This window comes from Astyanax mexicanus, chromosome 25, assembly GCF_023375975.1.
Source record: "Astyanax mexicanus isolate ESR-SI-001 chromosome 25, AstMex3_surface, whole genome shotgun sequence".
Classification (NCBI taxonomy): Eukaryota; Metazoa; Chordata; class Actinopteri; order Characiformes; family Acestrorhamphidae; genus Astyanax; species Astyanax mexicanus.
In genome coordinates, this window is record NC_064432.1 from 14,132,961 (window position 1) to 14,152,639 (window position 19,679).

The 19,679-nt window shown below is 37.5% G+C and overlaps 1 protein-coding gene across 1 annotated transcript in view; it reads left to right on the forward strand.

Annotated features, from left to right (window-relative positions):
- Positions 1-19,679, forward strand: part of jag1b (jagged canonical Notch ligand 1b) — a 63,006-nt gene extending 43,327 nt beyond the window's left edge. Inside the window, exons 17-26 of the mRNA XM_022667228.2 lie at positions 491-604; positions 1,350-1,466; positions 2,739-2,766; positions 3,317-3,402; positions 7,530-7,643; positions 7,868-7,980; positions 9,080-9,316; positions 11,347-11,478; positions 12,678-12,828; positions 13,928-19,679. Coding sequence (XP_022522949.2) covers positions 491-604; positions 1,350-1,466; positions 2,739-2,766; positions 3,317-3,402; positions 7,530-7,643; positions 7,868-7,980; positions 9,080-9,316; positions 11,347-11,478; positions 12,678-12,828; positions 13,928-14,406 — 1,571 coding nt within the window. The 3' untranslated portion in view covers positions 14,407-19,679. The remainder of the gene's footprint in view (positions 1-490; positions 605-1,349; positions 1,467-2,738; positions 2,767-3,316; positions 3,403-7,529; positions 7,644-7,867; positions 7,981-9,079; positions 9,317-11,346; positions 11,479-12,677; positions 12,829-13,927) is intronic.

Sequence of the window (19,679 nt, forward strand, 5' to 3'; positions counted from 1 at the left end):
AAAGAACTAATGGACCAATGTTACACATAGTGTCCCATGACTTTTGCCATTACCTATAGACTGTAAAGAATGCAGCTCTGAGCTGTGGGATGTGTGTGTATTGGGTTTTCTGTATTTAATGTAGATCTAGATGGAATTTAGATTTTTGCTAAAGTTGATAGTCTCTGTTCACACAGACAATTCTAGCCAGAAGCTGCCGGTCATCATCATTACCGTATTATCCACTGCGCTGTCCAGGTGGTAATATTAAAAATAGGCTTTTATGACGTTCTGTTTCCAGAGTGGATATCTGGTCTTTCTGATACTTAAGGACAGTTTACAGTTAACAATCTTCAGTCCCTTAGACTAATCCAGTGCTAATGCTAACCCATTAAAACAATACATTAGAAAAAAGAGAGTAGTGAACTGTTTATCGTATTTTAGTACTGATAAATCACTAGTAAATGTAATACCTTGAGCATCACTGAGCTTATTTTTATTATGTTTCCAGGTGAGAGCCAGTGTGATGAAGCCACCTGTAACAACGGGGGCACCTGCCATGATGAGGGAGACACCTTCAAATGCAGGTGTGCACCAGGCTGGGAGGGGGCCACCTGTAACATAGGTGAGTTCCATTGTATGGTTTGGTTTGTAAAAGTGCTCAAAATTTCACATAAACTTGGGATGAACTGAATTTTTGGCAACCAAAGTTATTTGGTTTAAAATGACAAAAAAAACTTTGAGAATTGCGGAAAAAGTTAAAAAACAGAAAAGTGTATACCAATAATTGAATAATAATTATATTAGTATCAGTTTACTAGAGCACTGCTAAGGTAAATCTGTTAGAATAGCACTGCTGAAGGAAATTCTTGATTAGAATAGCAATGATGAGGTATATTCATGATTGAAATAGTACTTCTGGGGTAAATTCATGATTAGAATAGCACTGCTAAGGTAAATTTATAAGTAGAATAGCACTGCTGAGGTAAATGTATGATTAGAATAGCTCTGCTGAGGAAAATTTGTGATTAGAATAGCACTGCTGTGGTAAATGTATGATAAGAATAGCACTGCTGAGGTAAATGTATGATTAGAATAGCACTGCTGAGGTAAATGTATGATTAGAATAGCACCGCTGAGGTAAATTTATGATTAGAATAGCACTGCTGAGGTTTATGTGTGGTTAGAATAGCACTGCTGAGGTAAATGTGTGATTCGAATAGCACTGCTGAGGTAAATGTGTGATTAGAATAGCACTGTTGAGATCAATGTATGATTAGAATAGCACTGCTGAGATCAATGTATGATTAGAATAACACTGCTGAGATCAATGTATGATTAGAATAGCACTGCTGCTCTCTTGTTTACAGCTAAGAACAGCAGCTGTCTGCCGAACCCCTGTGAGAACGGAGGGACCTGTGTGGTCAGTGCTGATTCCTTCACCTGCGTCTGTAAGGAAGGCTGGGAGGGAGCCACCTGCTCTCAGAGTGAGTACTGCATCCACAGCATTAGCTTTAGCATTAGCTTTAGCATTAGCATTCATGAAGATAATAAGAAATAAGTCTATTAAACTCAGATTAAGAGGAGATATTAGGAGATGTTTTAAGGAAAACAGGGCTTTAAAAGCTCTGCTTTTTGTAAAATTGCCGTTTGTATTTATTGTAATGTTAGTTAAAGTTTTACTGAGCTAATAAACTTTTGAGCTAAAAGCTAAAAAGCTTTTGCTAACACTTCCCATGAACCCTATATTCAAAATGCGACATGCATAATACCTTATAGTGACTGTAATAAGCCTGTATAATTGCTCATAGGTACAAACAGCGGCATTCATAACACATCATAAACTACAAGTATATAAGGGTTTATAAAAAAAGGGCTTATAATGCCTCATAATATCTGTTCATAGGAACATTGTACAATTTAGTGTTGAAATGCACCATAACACAGATTTGGTATATTTTGGTATAATGTCTTATAGAGAATTATAAAGTGCTCTTTATGGACATTAAGTGAAGTGTGTTTTCAAGGTGTTTTTTTTAAACAAGTAAATGTTATTAAGTCTCAGTGTAGGCATTTAAAAAGGCATTTGAAAACACATTTCACTTAAAGCCAGTAAAGAGCACTCATAATGCTCTATAAGACATTATAGCGAGGCATAATTAAAATTTACTTCACGTTTAAAATGCATATGAAAACTCACTTCACTTAAAGTCAGTAATGACTGTACACAAGGCTTTATAATGTGTTACACACTTTTGTAAAAGCCTAATTTGAGAAATCATATTTTATAGCTGCATATTATAATGCATTATAGCAAAATATACCAAATCTGTGTTATAGTGCATTACAACACTACACTAAACAATGTTCTTATGAACAAATATTATAAGGCATTAGACGCCGTTTCTTTATAAACCCTTATGCTTGTAGTTTATGATGTGTTATTAATGCCGCTGTAAGTACTTATGAGCAATTAAACAGGCTTATTACAGGCATTTTAAGGTATTATGCATGTCATATAATGCATTATAAATGCAGTTTTTTACCGTACATTTATTTTTCATGTTAGTTGAGGGGCTGTTCTAAAACTCACACTAAAATCAGGTCATCGTTATTTTAAACACTTAGACAAATCGTTAATAACACACACACACGTGTACAGGCTCCAACATGCTCTCTGGTGTAATAATCCTTCCTGGACTAACACACACACACACACACACACAGAAAAAAACTCATTCTCTCTCTTTCCCTTTCAGATACCAACGACTGCAGCCCACACCCATGGTAAGTCCAGGCAGATCTCTGCACTCAGTCCCGTAAACAAGCCCGTACAGCTGCAGTGCTGGGAAATGTGTAGTCAGAAGTCATGTGAAATCAGACTCCACCTCTTTTTAAACTGCTGCTGATGCAGCATTACCGAGTAGCATCACAGCGCTAATCCTCGGAGGAAACTGCAGCGACTCGTTTCTGATACATCAGCTCACATACGCAGCCTTGTTCTGATCCACATCACCCTAGGAGTGATGAGGGGAAAAAGAGAGTGCCATCTAGAAGAAACACAAGAAAAACTGTGCTCTCTCAGGACTCCAGTAGCTGATGGCAAGCTGCAAGAAAAGGATTTGAACCAGTGATCTCGCTTCACGTGAAGTTTCGGTTTCATTCCTACAGGAATGTCAGCCTTGCAGTTTTTTTACTAGTGCTGTCAAGGCAGAAAGAAAACAATATGCACAATATTGAAATATGAACATGAAATATATATTTGTTACACAGTGTAAGTTCTATTTATATCGATTAATTTCATTTTTCTCTCTGTTTCTGTTTATTTGTTGTACAGTTATAACAGTGGGACCTGTGTGGACGGGGATAACTGGTACCGGTGTGAATGTGCCGCGGGCTTCGCTGGACCCGACTGTCGCATAAGTGAGTTTAATGCTCTAGGCCTATTTTTTACACTGATTACACGTTGGTGCAAAAGTGGGAGGAGCTTAGAACGTGAGTACTGGCTGTTTTATCTGCTGTGTGATTGGTCGCATCAGGTTCTGTCAATGCACGGCGTGTAAACGTTAAAATTATTAGAAGTTTATATTTCGAATATTTCTTTACACCGTAAAATTCCACATCTGCATCATGCATACCATTAAATGCAATGTTTAGTTTTAAAGCATAGAAGTATAAATGTGAAAAATAGTGAAATATAAATACAAATCAAGTCTAAATCAAGTTTAATCACTTTTAAACTACAAACATTACATAAGCATAATAGAAACATAAAAAAAAGATCATAAAGGCAATAAAACAGGTCAAAATAAACAGTTTAATCAGTTTTATTAGTTTCAGAAACCTCAGCCGTGGCACCTAATGCAGACAAACAGCTTAAAATATAAAAAATAAATTTATAATAAATAATAAATATATATAAAAAATATAAATAATAAATTTATCCTTATATGCACTTATAAGCACTCATAAGCACTCATGAGTGCTTATGACTAATTATGAGTTAGCAAAGGTAACTAAGCTACGTTGTATTTTACACTCTATTCCACAGCTTATCCCCAGTATAAGCTTTTTAGTTTTGATCCAAAGAAGTGTTTTTTTTTATGATGCATTAAAGCTTATTTCTTAGATATCCTACTATAAAACTCATGATTGGTTAGTCTTGTCTTTGCTCGCATAAACAATGTATAAAATCAATAAGCATCATGTTTGATCAGTTTGGAATTGATTAAAAGTATAAAAAAATAGAAAATTATTGCGATATATACATAAATTAGTAATTTCAGTCGGTAAGCCGGTCACTCCTGGGAAGATTCACCAGTGTTGCACGTGTTTTTTTCTCCATTAGTGAATAATAGTGAATCACTGTGGTTCTCTGGAGTCCCAAAGCTTTAGAAATGACTTTTCTAAACTAATAAATGATTATCTGTTGATGAATTTCTTCAGATCGGGGTATAATTTATTGCTTTTTGAGATCTTTTATCTGCTTAAGACTTGATTCAGGGTTTAGACGTAAATAAATGTGTGGTCTAGCCAGTCAGTCAGACAGACAGGTTGGCACAGTGCCAAACCCCCATTCAGCCCTCTCCTCGTATTCTGGGTTCAGCAGAGTTATGAGAGTCTTACAGCATTCAGAACCCATTAAATCCATTAAAGCCTTTGGTGCTGAGCTCTGATTGGTGCTCATTTGCTCCGTTTAGAAGCTTTTATCTGCTCACTCAGCTCCTCATTACAGGAGGAAAACCTTGGGCTCTGCTGTTTGATGCAGCGTATCTGTAAATATCCGCTAAGCTACGCTAACCAAAATTCCTCTCAGCTGAGCACGCCCACCGGTTACACCGAGCCCTTAACCAGCTCTTACTCTCCGCAGATTCTCCGCTTCTGATCTTTCGCTTTTTCCTCATTTTTACAGTTTAATTACTTTAATTACGTACTTGTCAGTAACGGCAAACAGCAAAAAGTTAAGGAAGTGTTTTTAAAGTGTTTTCCCAGCTAATACAGAACGTTACAGCAACGTTTAGCAACATTTAGCAACATTTTGAAAAGGTTCCAGGAAGATTAGCCTGTAAGGTTAGAGAAAATTAAGCTCCAGGAAGGTTCTGGAACCATGTGACCTAATAATGGTTTGCATCACAATGTTTTTGCAACGTTAAGATAAGATAAGATAAGATAAAACAAGATGAGAAAAGATAAGATAAAATAAAACAAGATAAGACGAGACAAGATAAAATAAGATAAGACAAGACAAGACAAGATAAGATAAGATAAGATAAAACAAGATAAGAAAAGACAAGATAAAATAAGATAAGATAAAACAAGACAAGACAAGATAAAATAAGACAAGACAAGATAGGAAAAGATAAAACAAGATAAGAAAAGATAAGATAAAATAAAACAAGATAAGCCAAGACATGATAAAATAAGATAAGACAAGATAAGATAAGACAAGATAAGATAAAACAAGATAAGAAAAGATAAGATAAAATAAAACAAGATAAGACAAGACAAGATAAAATAAGATAAGACAAGATAAGATAAGATAAAACAAGATAAGAAAAGACAAGATAAAATAAGATAAGATAAAACAAGACAAGACAAGATAAAATAAGACAAGACAAGATAGGATAAGATAAAACAAGATAAGAAAAGATAAGATAAAATAAAACAAGATAAGACAAGGCAAGATAAAATAAGATAAGATAAGATAAGATAAGATAAGACAAAATAAGATAAGATAAAACAAGATAAGAAAAGACAAGATAAAATAAGATAAGATAAAACAATTGGACACTAAAAAGAACTGTGTGTTTAAAAATGCAGTTGTCTGAATGAAATAACAGAAAACACATTTTAGCACATTTATTCTCTACTGAATTCAAGCAGGTTTATTTTCTGTTAGATGTAACATAACTGTTTATAGTGCACCATAAGAACTAATACAGCCATTATTAATCATTTCCACATAACAGACCCCTGATTAAGCACAAATAACACTTACATAGAATAAAGTAGTAAATAAATAATTTACAAATGTCTAATTAAGGCTTTATTAAGCAAATATTAAGTGACTAACATTCTAATAAACATTAGATAAATATTAGATATTATTTCTAACAGACACAGAATAAGGTAAACAGAAAATTTGCTTTGGTTCTTTTACCCTCTAGCTGCAAACTGTAAACTGAATGTCCCAAAAGATATATGAAACCAAAAAAATCCTTAACTAACTAAATTAAATAAATTACTAAATTACTAATTATTCTATTAATATTTAGTGCAATGTTCTTCCTCACCTCTAACAGGTAATGCTTCAATTAGGATAATTCTCTCGTTTTTCATAAAAAAAAAACATGTTCAATTTTGTTTTTAATGTTTCATTACTTTAGTACTTTTAAACACCAACATATATAACAATAGTTTTACATAACATTGCAATGTTTTTGTTCTTGTTTTATTTTTTGCTGGGGGTGGTTTCAAGTATGTGAGACGAACCATTTTTTTATATTATATGTTGATTACAGTAATTAAAAGCAAGCAGAAGAAGTTTCATACTGATAAAAAAAATACTTTTAACTATTTTTCCCAGATTTTCAAACTTTAAAACATTTCAAATTGACCCGGAACATAACAGGAGGGTTAATCACAACAAATAAGTGCACTCATAACTTTTACAAACAACACTTTCTCTCAATTGTCAAATTGTTCACTGTAGCCAAGCGATAATCCTCTCTGCAAGACGTTTCCTGAAGCCTTAAGAAGATAGATAGATCGACCACTGTGGATGCTGGGACCTCCTCCGAGAGCGCCTAAGCCCCACCCCCAATACTATAACCCAATTTTATAATACAATTTGGTGCAATAATGCACAAGAAACGTGATTTCTTTTGGCTTATTATTATTATATACAGGGGTTGGACAGTGAAGCTGAAACACCTGTCATTTTAGTGTGGGAGGTTTCATGGCTAAATTGGAGCAGCCTGGTGGCCAATCTTCATTAATTGCACATTGCAACTATTGCAATGCACACAACATGGGTGACATACCAGAATTCAAAGTAGGACAAATTGTTGGTGCACGTCTTTCTGGTGCATCTGTCACCAAGACAGCAAGTCTTTGTGATGTATCAAGAGCCACGGTATCCAGGGTAATGTCAGCATACCACCAAGAAGGACCAACCACATCCAACAGGATTAACTGTGGACGCTGTAAGAGGAAGCTGTCTGAAATGGATGTTCGGGTGCTAACCCGGAATGTATCCAAAAAACACAAAACCACGGCTGATCAAATCACGGCAGAATTCAATGTGCCCCTCAACTCTCCTGTTTCCACCAGAACTGTCCATCAGGACAATAAATTATTGTGCTCTAAAACCAGTGTTTCAGTTTTATTGTCCAACCCCTGTATGTTCTAGCAAGCTCTTTTTGGCTCTTTTTGTTTGTCTGTAAACAGATGCCATGCTGAGCGTCTCCCGTATGAAGTCTCCTGTAACTCATGTTTTCACATTAACATTTTTTAACACAGTCTCTGGTGTTTTTTTTTCTCTGATTCAGATATAAACGAGTGCCAGTCTTCGCCCTGTGCGGTCGGCTCCACGTGCATTGATGAGATTAACGGTTATCGCTGCATTTGTGCACCTGGACGCACCGGTCCTCAGTGTCAAGAAAGTGAGCATGATTTCCTTTTACACTCCCGTTCTCTCCCCTCTGTTCACCATAATCCACTAATCTCAGCTTCTCCAGCGCGCTAAACTCTAGATCCCTCACTCCGACGCCTCCACAGCGTCTTACTGCAGAAACACAGAGTAAAAGATTAATCCAGCAGAAAGAAAATAAAGAAAAATTATGAACAGGTTATTTAAACCTTAAATTCGTCTCTGTCTGTCTCTCAGCCACAGGGAGGCCCTGCATTTCTGAAGGAGGTCAGGTTTCTACTGATGGAGAGAAGTGGGAGGAGGACTGCAACACCTGTCAGTGTCGCCATGGAAACATCCACTGCACCAGGGTACGTCTTTAATATCTCAATAACTAATTAGTAATATAGGGGCAAAATGCATTCATTGAAAAAATATAATTGATATTAAAATATTCCCAATAATTGCCAGCAGATTAGTTTATCATTTTAGATTAGATTAGCACTTATATAACTGTAAACTCAAAAAGAAATACATTCTGCAGAAATATAGATTCTAGAGGGTTCTAAAGGGTTCACAAATGTTCAAACACTACTGTACGGTAAATGTATTGGTACATGTTAGCAAACTAGCGGTCTGTTCTTGAGCTCAATCTCCAGAGAATGTGGGTCATGCAGCAAGACAATGACCACAAGTTGTTCTAGTAAAGAGCGTTTTAAGAATTTTAAAGTTAGTAAAGTTTTGGAATGGCATCTGCAATGAGTTTGCAACATTTTTAATTGTCAAATACAGCTCTGGTGGAAAGAAATGAAGAGAGTGCTTCAGTTTCTGAATCAGTTTCTCTGATTTTGCTATTTATAGGTTTATGTTTGAGTAAAATGAACATTGTTGTTTTATTCTATAAACTACAGACAACATTTCTCCCAAATTCCAAATAAACATATTGTCATTTAGAACATTTATTTGCAGAAAATGAGAAATGTCTGAAATAATAAAAAAGATGCAGAGCTTTCAGACCTCAAATAATGCAAAGAAAACAAGTTCATATTCATAAAGTTTTAAAAGTTCAGAAATCAATATTTGATGGAATAATCCTGGTTTTAATCACAGTTTTAATCTCATGCATCTTGGCATCATGTTCTCCTCCACCAGTCTTACACACTGCTTTTGGATAACTTTATGCCTTTACACCTGGTGCAAAAATTCAAGCAGTTCAGTTTGGTGGTTTGATGGCTTGTGATCATCCATCTTCCTCTTGATTATATTCTAGAGGTTTTAAATTTGGTAAAATTAAAAAAAAAACTCATAATTTGTAAGTGTATTTTATATATCTGTGTATGAATCTCTGGTGAATTTTGGAGGAAAGTCTGGAGGCTGGTAGCGGTTCAGTCAGTGTTTATTATTATTATTATTTTATTGAGTATTGTCTTGTTGAATGTGTGGTAACGCTGAGCTGCTGTGGTCCTGCAGATGTGGTGTGGGCCAAAGGCGTGCCGGGTGGGTAAAGGTCGAGGCGGTTGCCAGTTAGGACAGTCCTGCATCCCCATAAAGGAGGAGTATTGTTTTGTGAAGCCGTGCCCCGGCCTGGGAGAGTGCTGGCCCTCCACCCCTCCTCCACCCAACTCCAAATGCCACCACAGCTTCCCTTACCAGCAGAACAGCTGCGCCAACATCACCTTCACCTTCAGTAAGGAGACCCTGCCTCCAGTGAGTCCTCCTCTCCCACAACACACTGATATTTTAACATTCCCACTGTATTACAGTAAACAAGAGTCTTTATCCTCTCAGTCTAAACCAGCGCTGTCTTTAAAAGGTCTTTATTCAAATCAAAAAGTTTGTTTGCTGGAATGTAATGAATAGTGGTGTCAATCGATTAAAATATTTAATCAGATTAATCACAACAGTGTTCTGGGTTTAACTGCAATTAATCACACCTGTTCTTCTTAAGAAGCATTTTTTATAGTGAATATTTTAATGTTAATAAATGTCAGATTAAATGTAAGAAATGTAAAATGCACTCATATTTATATTAGTGGTGTTAATTAAAATACTAGTAAACTAGTACACTCACCGGCCACTTTATTAGGTACACCTGGCCAACTGCTCATTAACGCAAATGTTGAATCAGCCAATAACATGGCAGCAACTCAATGCATTTAAGCATGTAGATACGGTGGAGACGATCTGCTGCAGTTCAAACCTTCAAACTGAGAATCATCAGAATGGAGAAGAAAGGTGATTTAAGTGATTTTGAACGTGGCTTGAACATGGTTGTTGGTCTAGATATTTCAGAAACTACTGGGATTTTCACCCTCAACCATTTCTAGAGTTTACAGAGACTGATCAGAAAAAATCTGAGAAAATATCCAGTGAGCTGCAGTTCAGTTCTGTAGGAGCAAATGCCTTGTTGATGCCAGAGGTCAGAGGGAAAGGCCAGACTGGTTCCAGCTGATAGAACAACAACAGGAACTCAAATAACCATTCGTTACAACCGAGGTCTGCAGAAGATCATCTCTGAACAACAGCACAACACACAGGGACAGGAAACGACAGGAAACTGAGGCTACAATTCACACAGAACCACCAAAACTGGACAATAGAAGATTGAAAAAACTGGTTACCTGATCTGATGAGTCTCTGATGATTTCTGCTGCTACATTCGGATGGATGGATGGTCAGAATTTGGCGTCAACAGTATGAAAGCATGGATCCATCCTGCCTTGTATCAACAGCCGGTTCAGGCTGGTGGTGCAACTGCAATGGTGTGTGGGAAATTTTCCTGCCACAGTTTGGGTCCATTAGTACCAATTGGGCATGGTGTCGACGCCACAATCTACCTGAGTATTGTTACTGACCATGTTCATCACTTTATGACCACAGTGTACCTGTGTATCTTCTGATGCTACTTCCAGCAGGATAATGCACCCTGTCATAAAGCGCAAGAGAATCATCTCAGACTGGTTTCTTGAACACAACAATGAGAGAGTTCACTGTACTGGAATGTCCTCCACAGCCACCAGATATCAATCTAGTAGAGCAGTGTTGGGATGTGGTGGAAAGGGAGATTCTTATCATGGATGTGCAGCTGATAAATCTGCAGTAACTGCGTGATGCTCTCATGTTAATATGGATCAGAATCTCTGAGGAGTGTTTCCAGTACCTTGTTGAATCTATGCCACGAAGGATTAAGGCATTTCTGAAGCCAAAAGGGGTCCAACCCGCTACTAGCAAGATGTACCTAATAAAGTGGCCGGTGAATGTATTTGTATGTTTGAGGGGAGATAAAGCCAATGGACACAATGGGCCAAGTATAGTGTAACCCAATAAAAGTCATATTGCCTGTATATCCCTATATTTTCATGAGGCAGACAGTAATAATAGTGTTGCGTGATTTAGTTCTGTCAGACTAGAGCCTTTTTTATTAAAATTAAAATATCTCAGGGTAGTTTTGATGCATTTTAATCTAGAATATTGTAATGGGTTACAATATGAGTTACTGTATTTAACTGAGAGCTTAAATGGAGGAAATATACACTATTTTAGCTCCATATTCCACAAAACTGGAAACAAACTGGAAAAAAAGAGGAAAAAAGCTAGAGTTAGTTATGAGATTTAATCCATAGTGATTTAATCCATTAGCAATTTACGGTTAATTTTTATTATGTGTTAATGTTGACAGAACTAGTTTTTATTATTATAATTATTTCTGCGTAATCACATTTTTCTTTGCTCCACAGGGTCTGAGTATAGAGCATGTGTGTAATGAACTGAGGCGTGTCTACGTGGTGAAGAACCTCTCGTCAGAATACGCCGTTTCCATCACATGTAACCCCTCCTCCTCCGCCAGCAACGAGATTCACGTCAGCATCGTGAGTACATCATTTGCATATCATTTAAATACACGAATATTATGATTTTTGGTGCTTAAAGCTCAAAGTTCTATAACAGGGGTTCTTAACCTGAGTACAGTAGGTCATGCTGCTTCTGCATCTGCAGCCAGAGTCTGAGAGAAAGAGAGAGAGAGAGAGTACAGTAGATCATGCTGCTTCAGCATCAGCAGCCTGAGTCTGAGAGAGAGAGAGAGAGAGAGAGAGTACAGTAGATCATGCTGCTTCTTCATCAGTAGCCGGAGTCTGAGAGAGAGAGAGAGAGAGAGAGAGTACAGTAGGTCATGCTGCTTCTGCATCTGCAGCCAGAGTCTGAGAGAAAGAGAGAGAGAGAGAGTACAGTAGATCATGCTGCTTCAGCATCAGCAGCCTGAGTCTGAGAGAGAGAGAGAGAGAGAGAGAGTACAGTAGATCATGCTGCTTCTTCATCAGTAGCCGGAGTCTGAGAGAGAGAGAGAGAGAGAGAGAGAGAGAGAGAGAGAGTACAGTAGATCATGCTGCTTCAGCATCAGCAGCCGGAGTCTGAGAGAGAGAGAGAGAGAGAGAGTACAGTAGATCATGCTGCTTCAGCATCAGCAGCCGGAGTCTGAGAGAGAGAGAGAGAGAGAGAGAGAGTACAGTAGATCATGCTGCTTCTCCATCAGTAGCCGGAGTCTGAGAGAGAGAGAGAGAGAGAGAGTACAGTAGATCATGCTGCTTCTTCATCAGTAGCCGGAGTCTGAGAGAGAGAGAGAGAGAGAGAGAGAGAGTACAGTAGATCATGCTGCTTCTGCATCAGCAGCTGGAGTCTGAGAGAGAGAGAGTACAGTAGATCATGCTGCTTCTGCATCAGCAGCCAGAGTCTGAGAGATAGAAAGTACAGTAGATCATACTGCTGTTTCTCCATCAGCAACTGGAGTCTGAGAGAGAGAGAGAGAGAGAGAGAGTACAGTAGATTATACTGTTGTTTCTCCATCAGCAGCCAGAGTCTGAGAGAGAGAGAGAGCGAGAGAGAGTACAGTAGATCATACTGCTGTTTCTCCATCAGCAGCTGGAGTCTGAGAGAGAGAGAGAGTTTTCCATAGAATTATAATGTACATACGCTAATTTTTAAATTATTTATTTTTATTATAGATAATGGTAATGAGCTCAGCCACTGCATAAAGCATACTGTTTAAAATGTTTAAATTCTTTGTATTTAGTCGACAGAAGAGCCTACGCTGGACAGGAGCCCCATAAAGGAGATCACGGATCGGATTATTGACCTGGTCAGCAAACGTTCTGGAAACAGCTCCATCATCACGGCTGTTACAGGAGTGCGGCTACAGCAGATTCAGAACCCCAGCAAGACAGGTACCAACTGATTCACACAAGTCATGCAGGAACACAGCAAACACCATCCGCACTGTGAAACATGGTGGTGGCAGCATCGTGCTGTGGAGATGCTTTTCTTCAGCAGGGACAGATTTAGGAAGCTGATCAAAGTTTATGGATTGAAGATGGATGGAGATAAATAAATACAGGAAAATCCTGGAAGAAGAAAACCTATTGGAGGCTGTAAAAGACTTGAGACCTTCCAGCAAGACGATGACCCTAAACTTACAGCTAAACAGAGCTACAGTGGAATGATTTAGATCAGAGAATATTCATGTGTTAGAATGATCCAGGGAAAATCTCTACAGTCTCCAGATGATCAGAGCTGGTAGAGCAAACAAACCACAAAAGATCTGCAGCTGTAACGGCAGAGAAAGTGCCACTAAGTGCTGATATGGGGGGGGGGGGGCTGAATATTTTGATACACATCACATATTTCAGATTTTTATTTGATTAAAATATTGTTGGTCTTTCACTTAAAATCTCAATAAAGTACATTAAGTTTATGGTTATAAGGTTAAATTAAGAGATAAATTATTTGAATAATAAAAGCAGAATAAAACACTTAAAATAACAAATGACAGAGCTAAAAATAACGCTAAGATTTTTGAGAAAGCAAACGATAAAAACAAAATGAAAAAGGTAAAACAGGTCAGTATCCTCTGCTGAGACGCACGCAAAAGTGCCGCACTGTTAAGATACGAATGTGCCAAAGTCAGAGCTCGCCTGGTTCTTTAAGGTAATGACGAGCAAGTGACACACTGATTTATTGGGTTTTTATTTATGTTATGCCCAAAACACTCCCATTTTTAATAATTAAGAAAATAAGAACAAGCCTTTTCCGCATTTCGAGACGGACAATGTGTACTTTTCCTGTCGTTATGATAGCAAAGAGACACCGATATGCCCTAAATCAAGCTACAGGATCCGCAATTGACGATGCGCTACAGATCACTAAAATAGGGCTCTGAGAATAATAAAAGTATGAAAATAGATGAAAAAAGAATCATTATTTTTAATAGTGAGATAGAAAGAGTTTGAATAGTTTGGATAATCTCCCTTCATCTTCTTCCTCCAGATTACCTGGTTCCTCTGCTGAGCTCCATCTTCATCCTCCTCTGGATCGTCGCCCTGGCAACGTCCCTCCTCTGGTGCATCCGTCGCCGACGGAAACTCAACGGCCACGGCAACGCGGCGTCGTTGGCCAGTGAAGACAACACCACCAACAACGTACGAGAGCAGCTGAACCAGATCAAGAACCCCATCCAGAAGCACTCCGCCCACGGCGTCGCCATCAGAGACTACGAGGGGAAGAACTCCATCATCGCCAAAATCAGGACTCGCGGTACGGAGGCGCAGGAGGAGGAGGAGGAGGAGCAGGAGGTGAAGGAGAAGCGTCTGCAGAACGCTCGCTTCACCAAACAGCCCGCCTACATGCTGGTGGAGAGGGAGGAGCTAACGCCCAGCAAACTCCCCAACTCCACCTGGACTAGCAAACAGGACAACCGGAGCCTGGAGTCGGCGCACACTTTAAACAGGATGGAGTACATCATATAGCAGCTTGACTTCCTGTGCTGTCATGTGACCAAAGCTCCTCCTCCTCAACCATGTACTGATGAACCAGACGCTGGAGGAGCTGGATCACTTCAGACTTCTTACGGATTTTACAGATTTTACGGACTTTACAGATTTTATTCGCAGTACCGGCGTTAATTTAAGTCTCGACGAGCCGGATTCACCTGGCAACACATCGCACACGGCTGGTATTGGTTGCCTGGAAAAACCAAAGTGCTGTATTTCACGTCCACACACAAAAAAAAATACTTAAAAACTATAAAAACTAGCTGTGCTTTAAACAAACAAACAAACAGAGAAACAAAAAAAAAGAAAAAAGAGACTTCAACAGCACCACATAGATTTCCAGTGTCTATCTATTTCTGTGGATACGTTTGAGTATCTTTGAGTCTTTGTACTTTGTACTATGTTCAGATAGTCTTAAGTGTTTTTTTACCATTATTATTATTATAATAATTATTATTATTATTAATATTTTTTTGACAACACTCACTGCTCAAGTAGTTTTTATTATAATTTTTTTTTATCCGTTTTCCGGGGGCTTTTTCTTTTTGCTCTTTGCTCTATTTAAAAAAAAAGTGCCTTTGCAGCTCCACACCACAGCGATTTTCACTAAGAGTTTTATAATTGTGATAATGAACGTGACAAAAGGACAAAACAAACTAAGAAAGAGAACAAAGAAAGAGAAAAACAAAGAAAAAAAAACATTTTTATTATTTATTATCTGTCTTTGCTCTTGGCGCAGGGGGAGTGTTCGAGTCTTTTGCCTGGGTGCAGAATGTCTTTCAGAATGTATTTCAGAGAGTCCTGCCTTAAAAGATGTACTAGTTAGGTTTATTCTTATCATTATTTTTAGACTTAACCTTTATTTTAAATGGTTAAAACCGTCAAAATCATAGTGCCGCCTCCTTCTTAGCATTAGCATCGAGAAATGTGCCATTCATTCATCAGCAGCTCAGTACCTCATTTTAGTTGAGCATGCCCCACAGGTGCTCACTTCAACACTTTAGGTTTTAAGCAACTTTTAGTCGACTGGGGCGATAGTTTAAGCATTTATAATGCACTTATTAACAAAATAAAACAACACAACAGTTGAAATAGTTGAGATTTGGAATGTAACAAAGGTTTATACTGTAAAAGTGTGAACGTAACGATGATATATAGTATGTAAATGATTACAATATTTGGGAAAAGTGTTAAAATATAGAATTGTCGTCTTCATAGTGCCCCTAAAAACAGGTTAGAATTTAACACACTTAATAATGATTACGACTGTACTGAATAGTGCATAAAAAAAATTAAAGTAAACTGGGATTCACGACTGTCACAGACAGAATCTGAACAGGGAAACTAGTTTTATTTAGTCAGTTTCAGAGACGAAACCAAATATCAGTATCACAATATATCGCATTATTTCTGTTATATGTAACGATACTGCCTAAGACTCCACCACCAAATAAGGCTTACTAAAGTCATTACTTTATTACTCAACATGGTGGCGCTATAATCTAATTAATAGTGTTATTAATCCTGCTGTGAAGAATATTGGCACCAACAAATCCAAAAATCCTGGAATTTGATTATTTAGTAGTACTTTTTTTTACGTCTTTAGTAACACCGATGCCGTAAAGTATCGCAGAGAGGTCTTACGATATATCGTATCGTGATAATAATATCGTATCGTGAGACATTTATCAAGTGTAATGATAACTTTTACAGTTCTAGACCACGTTCACATTAAAGACACTGATACAGAGTGGAATTAACCGCTGCCTCGTCACACATGGACGTTATGCTAGCCTGTTAGCACATTAGCATGTTAGCCTCAACAGATGCGACTATAGCCACTGCGTGGCTGAGCGTAGAGTACAGAGCACATTACTAGACTGAAATTGTATTGCGATAAACGATATTAAAAACAATATCGTTTTATGACCTGCAGTCCACACTGTTTGTTATAAGCTAGAGCATTTTAAAAAATGTAAAAAAAATATATATTATATAGATGTATTAAACACATAGTGATCTATTTTAAGAATTTATTTCTTTTATTGTTGATGATTATGGCTTACAGCCAGTGATAAAACCCGAAAATCAGAGTCTCAGAAAATTAGAATATTATATAATATAAAGACCAATTGGTACTTTCAGCAAAATGTACTAATTTCATTTCCTGCTGGAAAACGAAATCTGCATCGCCACAAAACACGATCTAATATAGTGGACCAACACCAGCAGACGACACGGCGGATTTTTTTTACAGCTCTTCATGCTTCCCTCTGCTGACAACTTTTATGAAGATGTGGATTTCATTTTCCAGCAGGACTTACCTGCACTTCAAAAAGTACCAATTGGTCTTATAATATCCCTCTGCTGACAACTTTTTCAACAATTAAACAAACAAATGCTTAAAACAGATCACTCTTAACTCAATAGACCGTATCACCATTATCACCATTATTGAGGTGATGTCCGTTTATCGTACGATAAATCGTTAGCGTAACTATCGCGACGGGTCTCGGCAGGAGGCCCCCAGGCAAGGTTCACCTCCCACCTGCCGCCAGAGTGAAGACTGGTTCATGTAGAAGTGTTGTGTAGATATGTACATTTGTTCTGAATTAATCACTGTGTATATTTGATTTATTAACTTAATAATCCAGAGCCTTAAAATATCATTCCTTTTATTTATACATACAGTCTAGTTCTGAAGGTTTTGATAGCTTTGTAAGTTCATGGCTTCTTTATTTTCACAGCAAATTTGTTTGTTTAACGTGTTGTTTTTTTTTAACAGCAAAATTTCGACGAAAAAAAAAAAGATAATTTTTTAAAATAAGAGCAGGCATTTCTGTGCCTGAATGTTTAATTTTATTTTATTTTTTCTGACTAATGGAAACCTCAGCTGTATCGATTTTGCCAGGATCTGTTGGTAACTACTTAACGCAGGAAGTGTGGGAAACAGGGAAAAAGACTAAGAATTTAGGCTCAATCCCATTTCTCTCTCTTTTTTTGTACCCTACACTTAGTTTTGGAGTGTAACCCCTCCAGTGAAGCGCTAAAGTTCAGCAACCTAACTGCTGCTGATTAACTAGTTAATTTTGGATGTATTTTATTGAATATCTTCAGAAAGGGGGGAGGTGATGCAGCAATTAATTATTATTGTCCAATTCTTAATTTCTCTGTGATGAGGAGCTAAAATCAGCTTTTATTAGCTTTTATTTTACTTTCCTGTTATACCTTAAAGAGCCACTAAACCCAAAACCATATTTCATGCATTAAAAGCCAGGGCTATCGCCTGACCTGGGCTTCTGGGGCTACAGCCCCGAATGATTACCCAGTAGCCCCGAAACAGTTTTAGAAACAAGTTGTCTACATTATTACATTGTTACATGAAATCCAGTGTTGACTTACTGTTTTGCATACTTTATTGAGGAATAGATTAACTGATGGAATATATCTGGTCCATGTATTTTAGTAAAAGCTTATTATACTATTTTAAGGTCACCAAAAATAGTCATTTTGCAGAATTTGTGCACATAAATTTAAAACATTTATTAACCTTTAAAAAAAACGTTTATTGTGGTAATTTCCCATCTCTGCAGCTCCTCTCAGGTTCAACTGTGCTATAGGCCAGGATGATAATCATAATATTCTAATTGGTCAATCAACAATACCGTCCCCCCTGTTGTGGCCCAATCAGCTCTCCCTCATGCCACGCCCCTAAACCCATACATCACCCAGTGCCCCTGTTAAACTACTACTCCCATTTTTTTTAGCATTTTTCAAATTGGAGCTGTGGGTGGATTTAACTAAAATTAGGGGGTTTAGTTAAACTCTTTAAATGCTCCACCCTCTACTGTCTGTTGCTCTATTTAAGGTGGAACGGGAAAGTCTGAGCTGTTAGCTAATGAGACAAATCACTAAAATGTGCGGAAAACAATGAAACTACACCATTATTAAACTGCAGTAACATGGGTAGGCTGGTTATCGTCATTTTTGTTCGCTTTTTGTTTCACATCTTGCCAGTGATTCTAATAATCCTCTGTTTTGTAGTTTACCTCTGAAAAAACTGCTAACTCTCAATTCTAACAAGAAGATTTAGGGCTAAGCTGTTTAGAATTAAGGGGTGAAATGGGATTGGGCCTAAAACTAAGACTAAGATTTAAGACTTAAGATTGTCATAAGCATGAAAACTTTAAGGGAACAAAATAAATAACTTAATGGAATTAGAAAATGCCATCAAATTATTGTTTATTTGGATTGTTTTTTAGGAAAGCACCAATTTTTATTGAAGTTATTTGGCTGGATTTTTTTTTTCTGAATAATAAATACTGTGCTTTGTTGATGTTGATAATCTTCTCCATGTAAAAGCAAAATTAACAGGCTTTCCTATGATATAAGATTTATTACCAAGAAGCAACAAAGAAACACACATTTCCTCACTTTCTGTGCTGAGTTTACAGTAACTTTTTTCTTTAGTAAATTTTCTTCTTTTTATTTTTTTTTCTCCATTTTCTACAAATTTAGCTAGGAAAAAGAGCCAGAGAGAGCAAGGCTCGTTGTGCTCTCTCAGGGCTCTGGCAGCTGATAGCAAGCTGCATGACCAGGATTCAAACCAGCGATCTCCCAATCATAGGAGCAGCGCTTTAGACCGCTGGCCAACCTGTGCCCAAAATGTTATCTTTAAAAATGCAATAAAATATATTTTTAGCTATTTTTTTTTATTTGTGCCACTATGAAAAACCTGCAACAAAAACAGGATCATTTTTTAAAGGGCAAATTTTCATTTTCAGCCAAAACATTTCATCCATGCTCTTGTTCTGCTTCTGTGTCTTTGGCAAACTGTTTGCAGGCTTTCTTGTGCATCAGCTTCAGAAGAGGCTCCCTTCTAGAACAGTGCCAATCTGTGCAATTGTTAAAAACCTGCATCAAAAACGTGAACAGTCAGGCAGATTTTCAGTTTCAGCCAAAAACATAAAATAATAATTTTGCTTCAGACTTCATTTGCATGACATCATAAGCTAGGCTGCGAATACTTGAACAGTAGGAGGGGGGTGGGAACACTGTTGATCGGAGGACCCAGCCATGCTCCTGGAGATCGCTGCACTCTTAAAAATAAAGCTGCCAATAAGGATGTATGGAGTGATGTCATGTAAGGTTTTTTTTATTTTATTTCTACCTTTTATGCAAATCCTGCAAATTTGGATGGAAAAGCATGTGAATAAAGAAGAAGCACTTTTGTTTCCATACCAAACCTC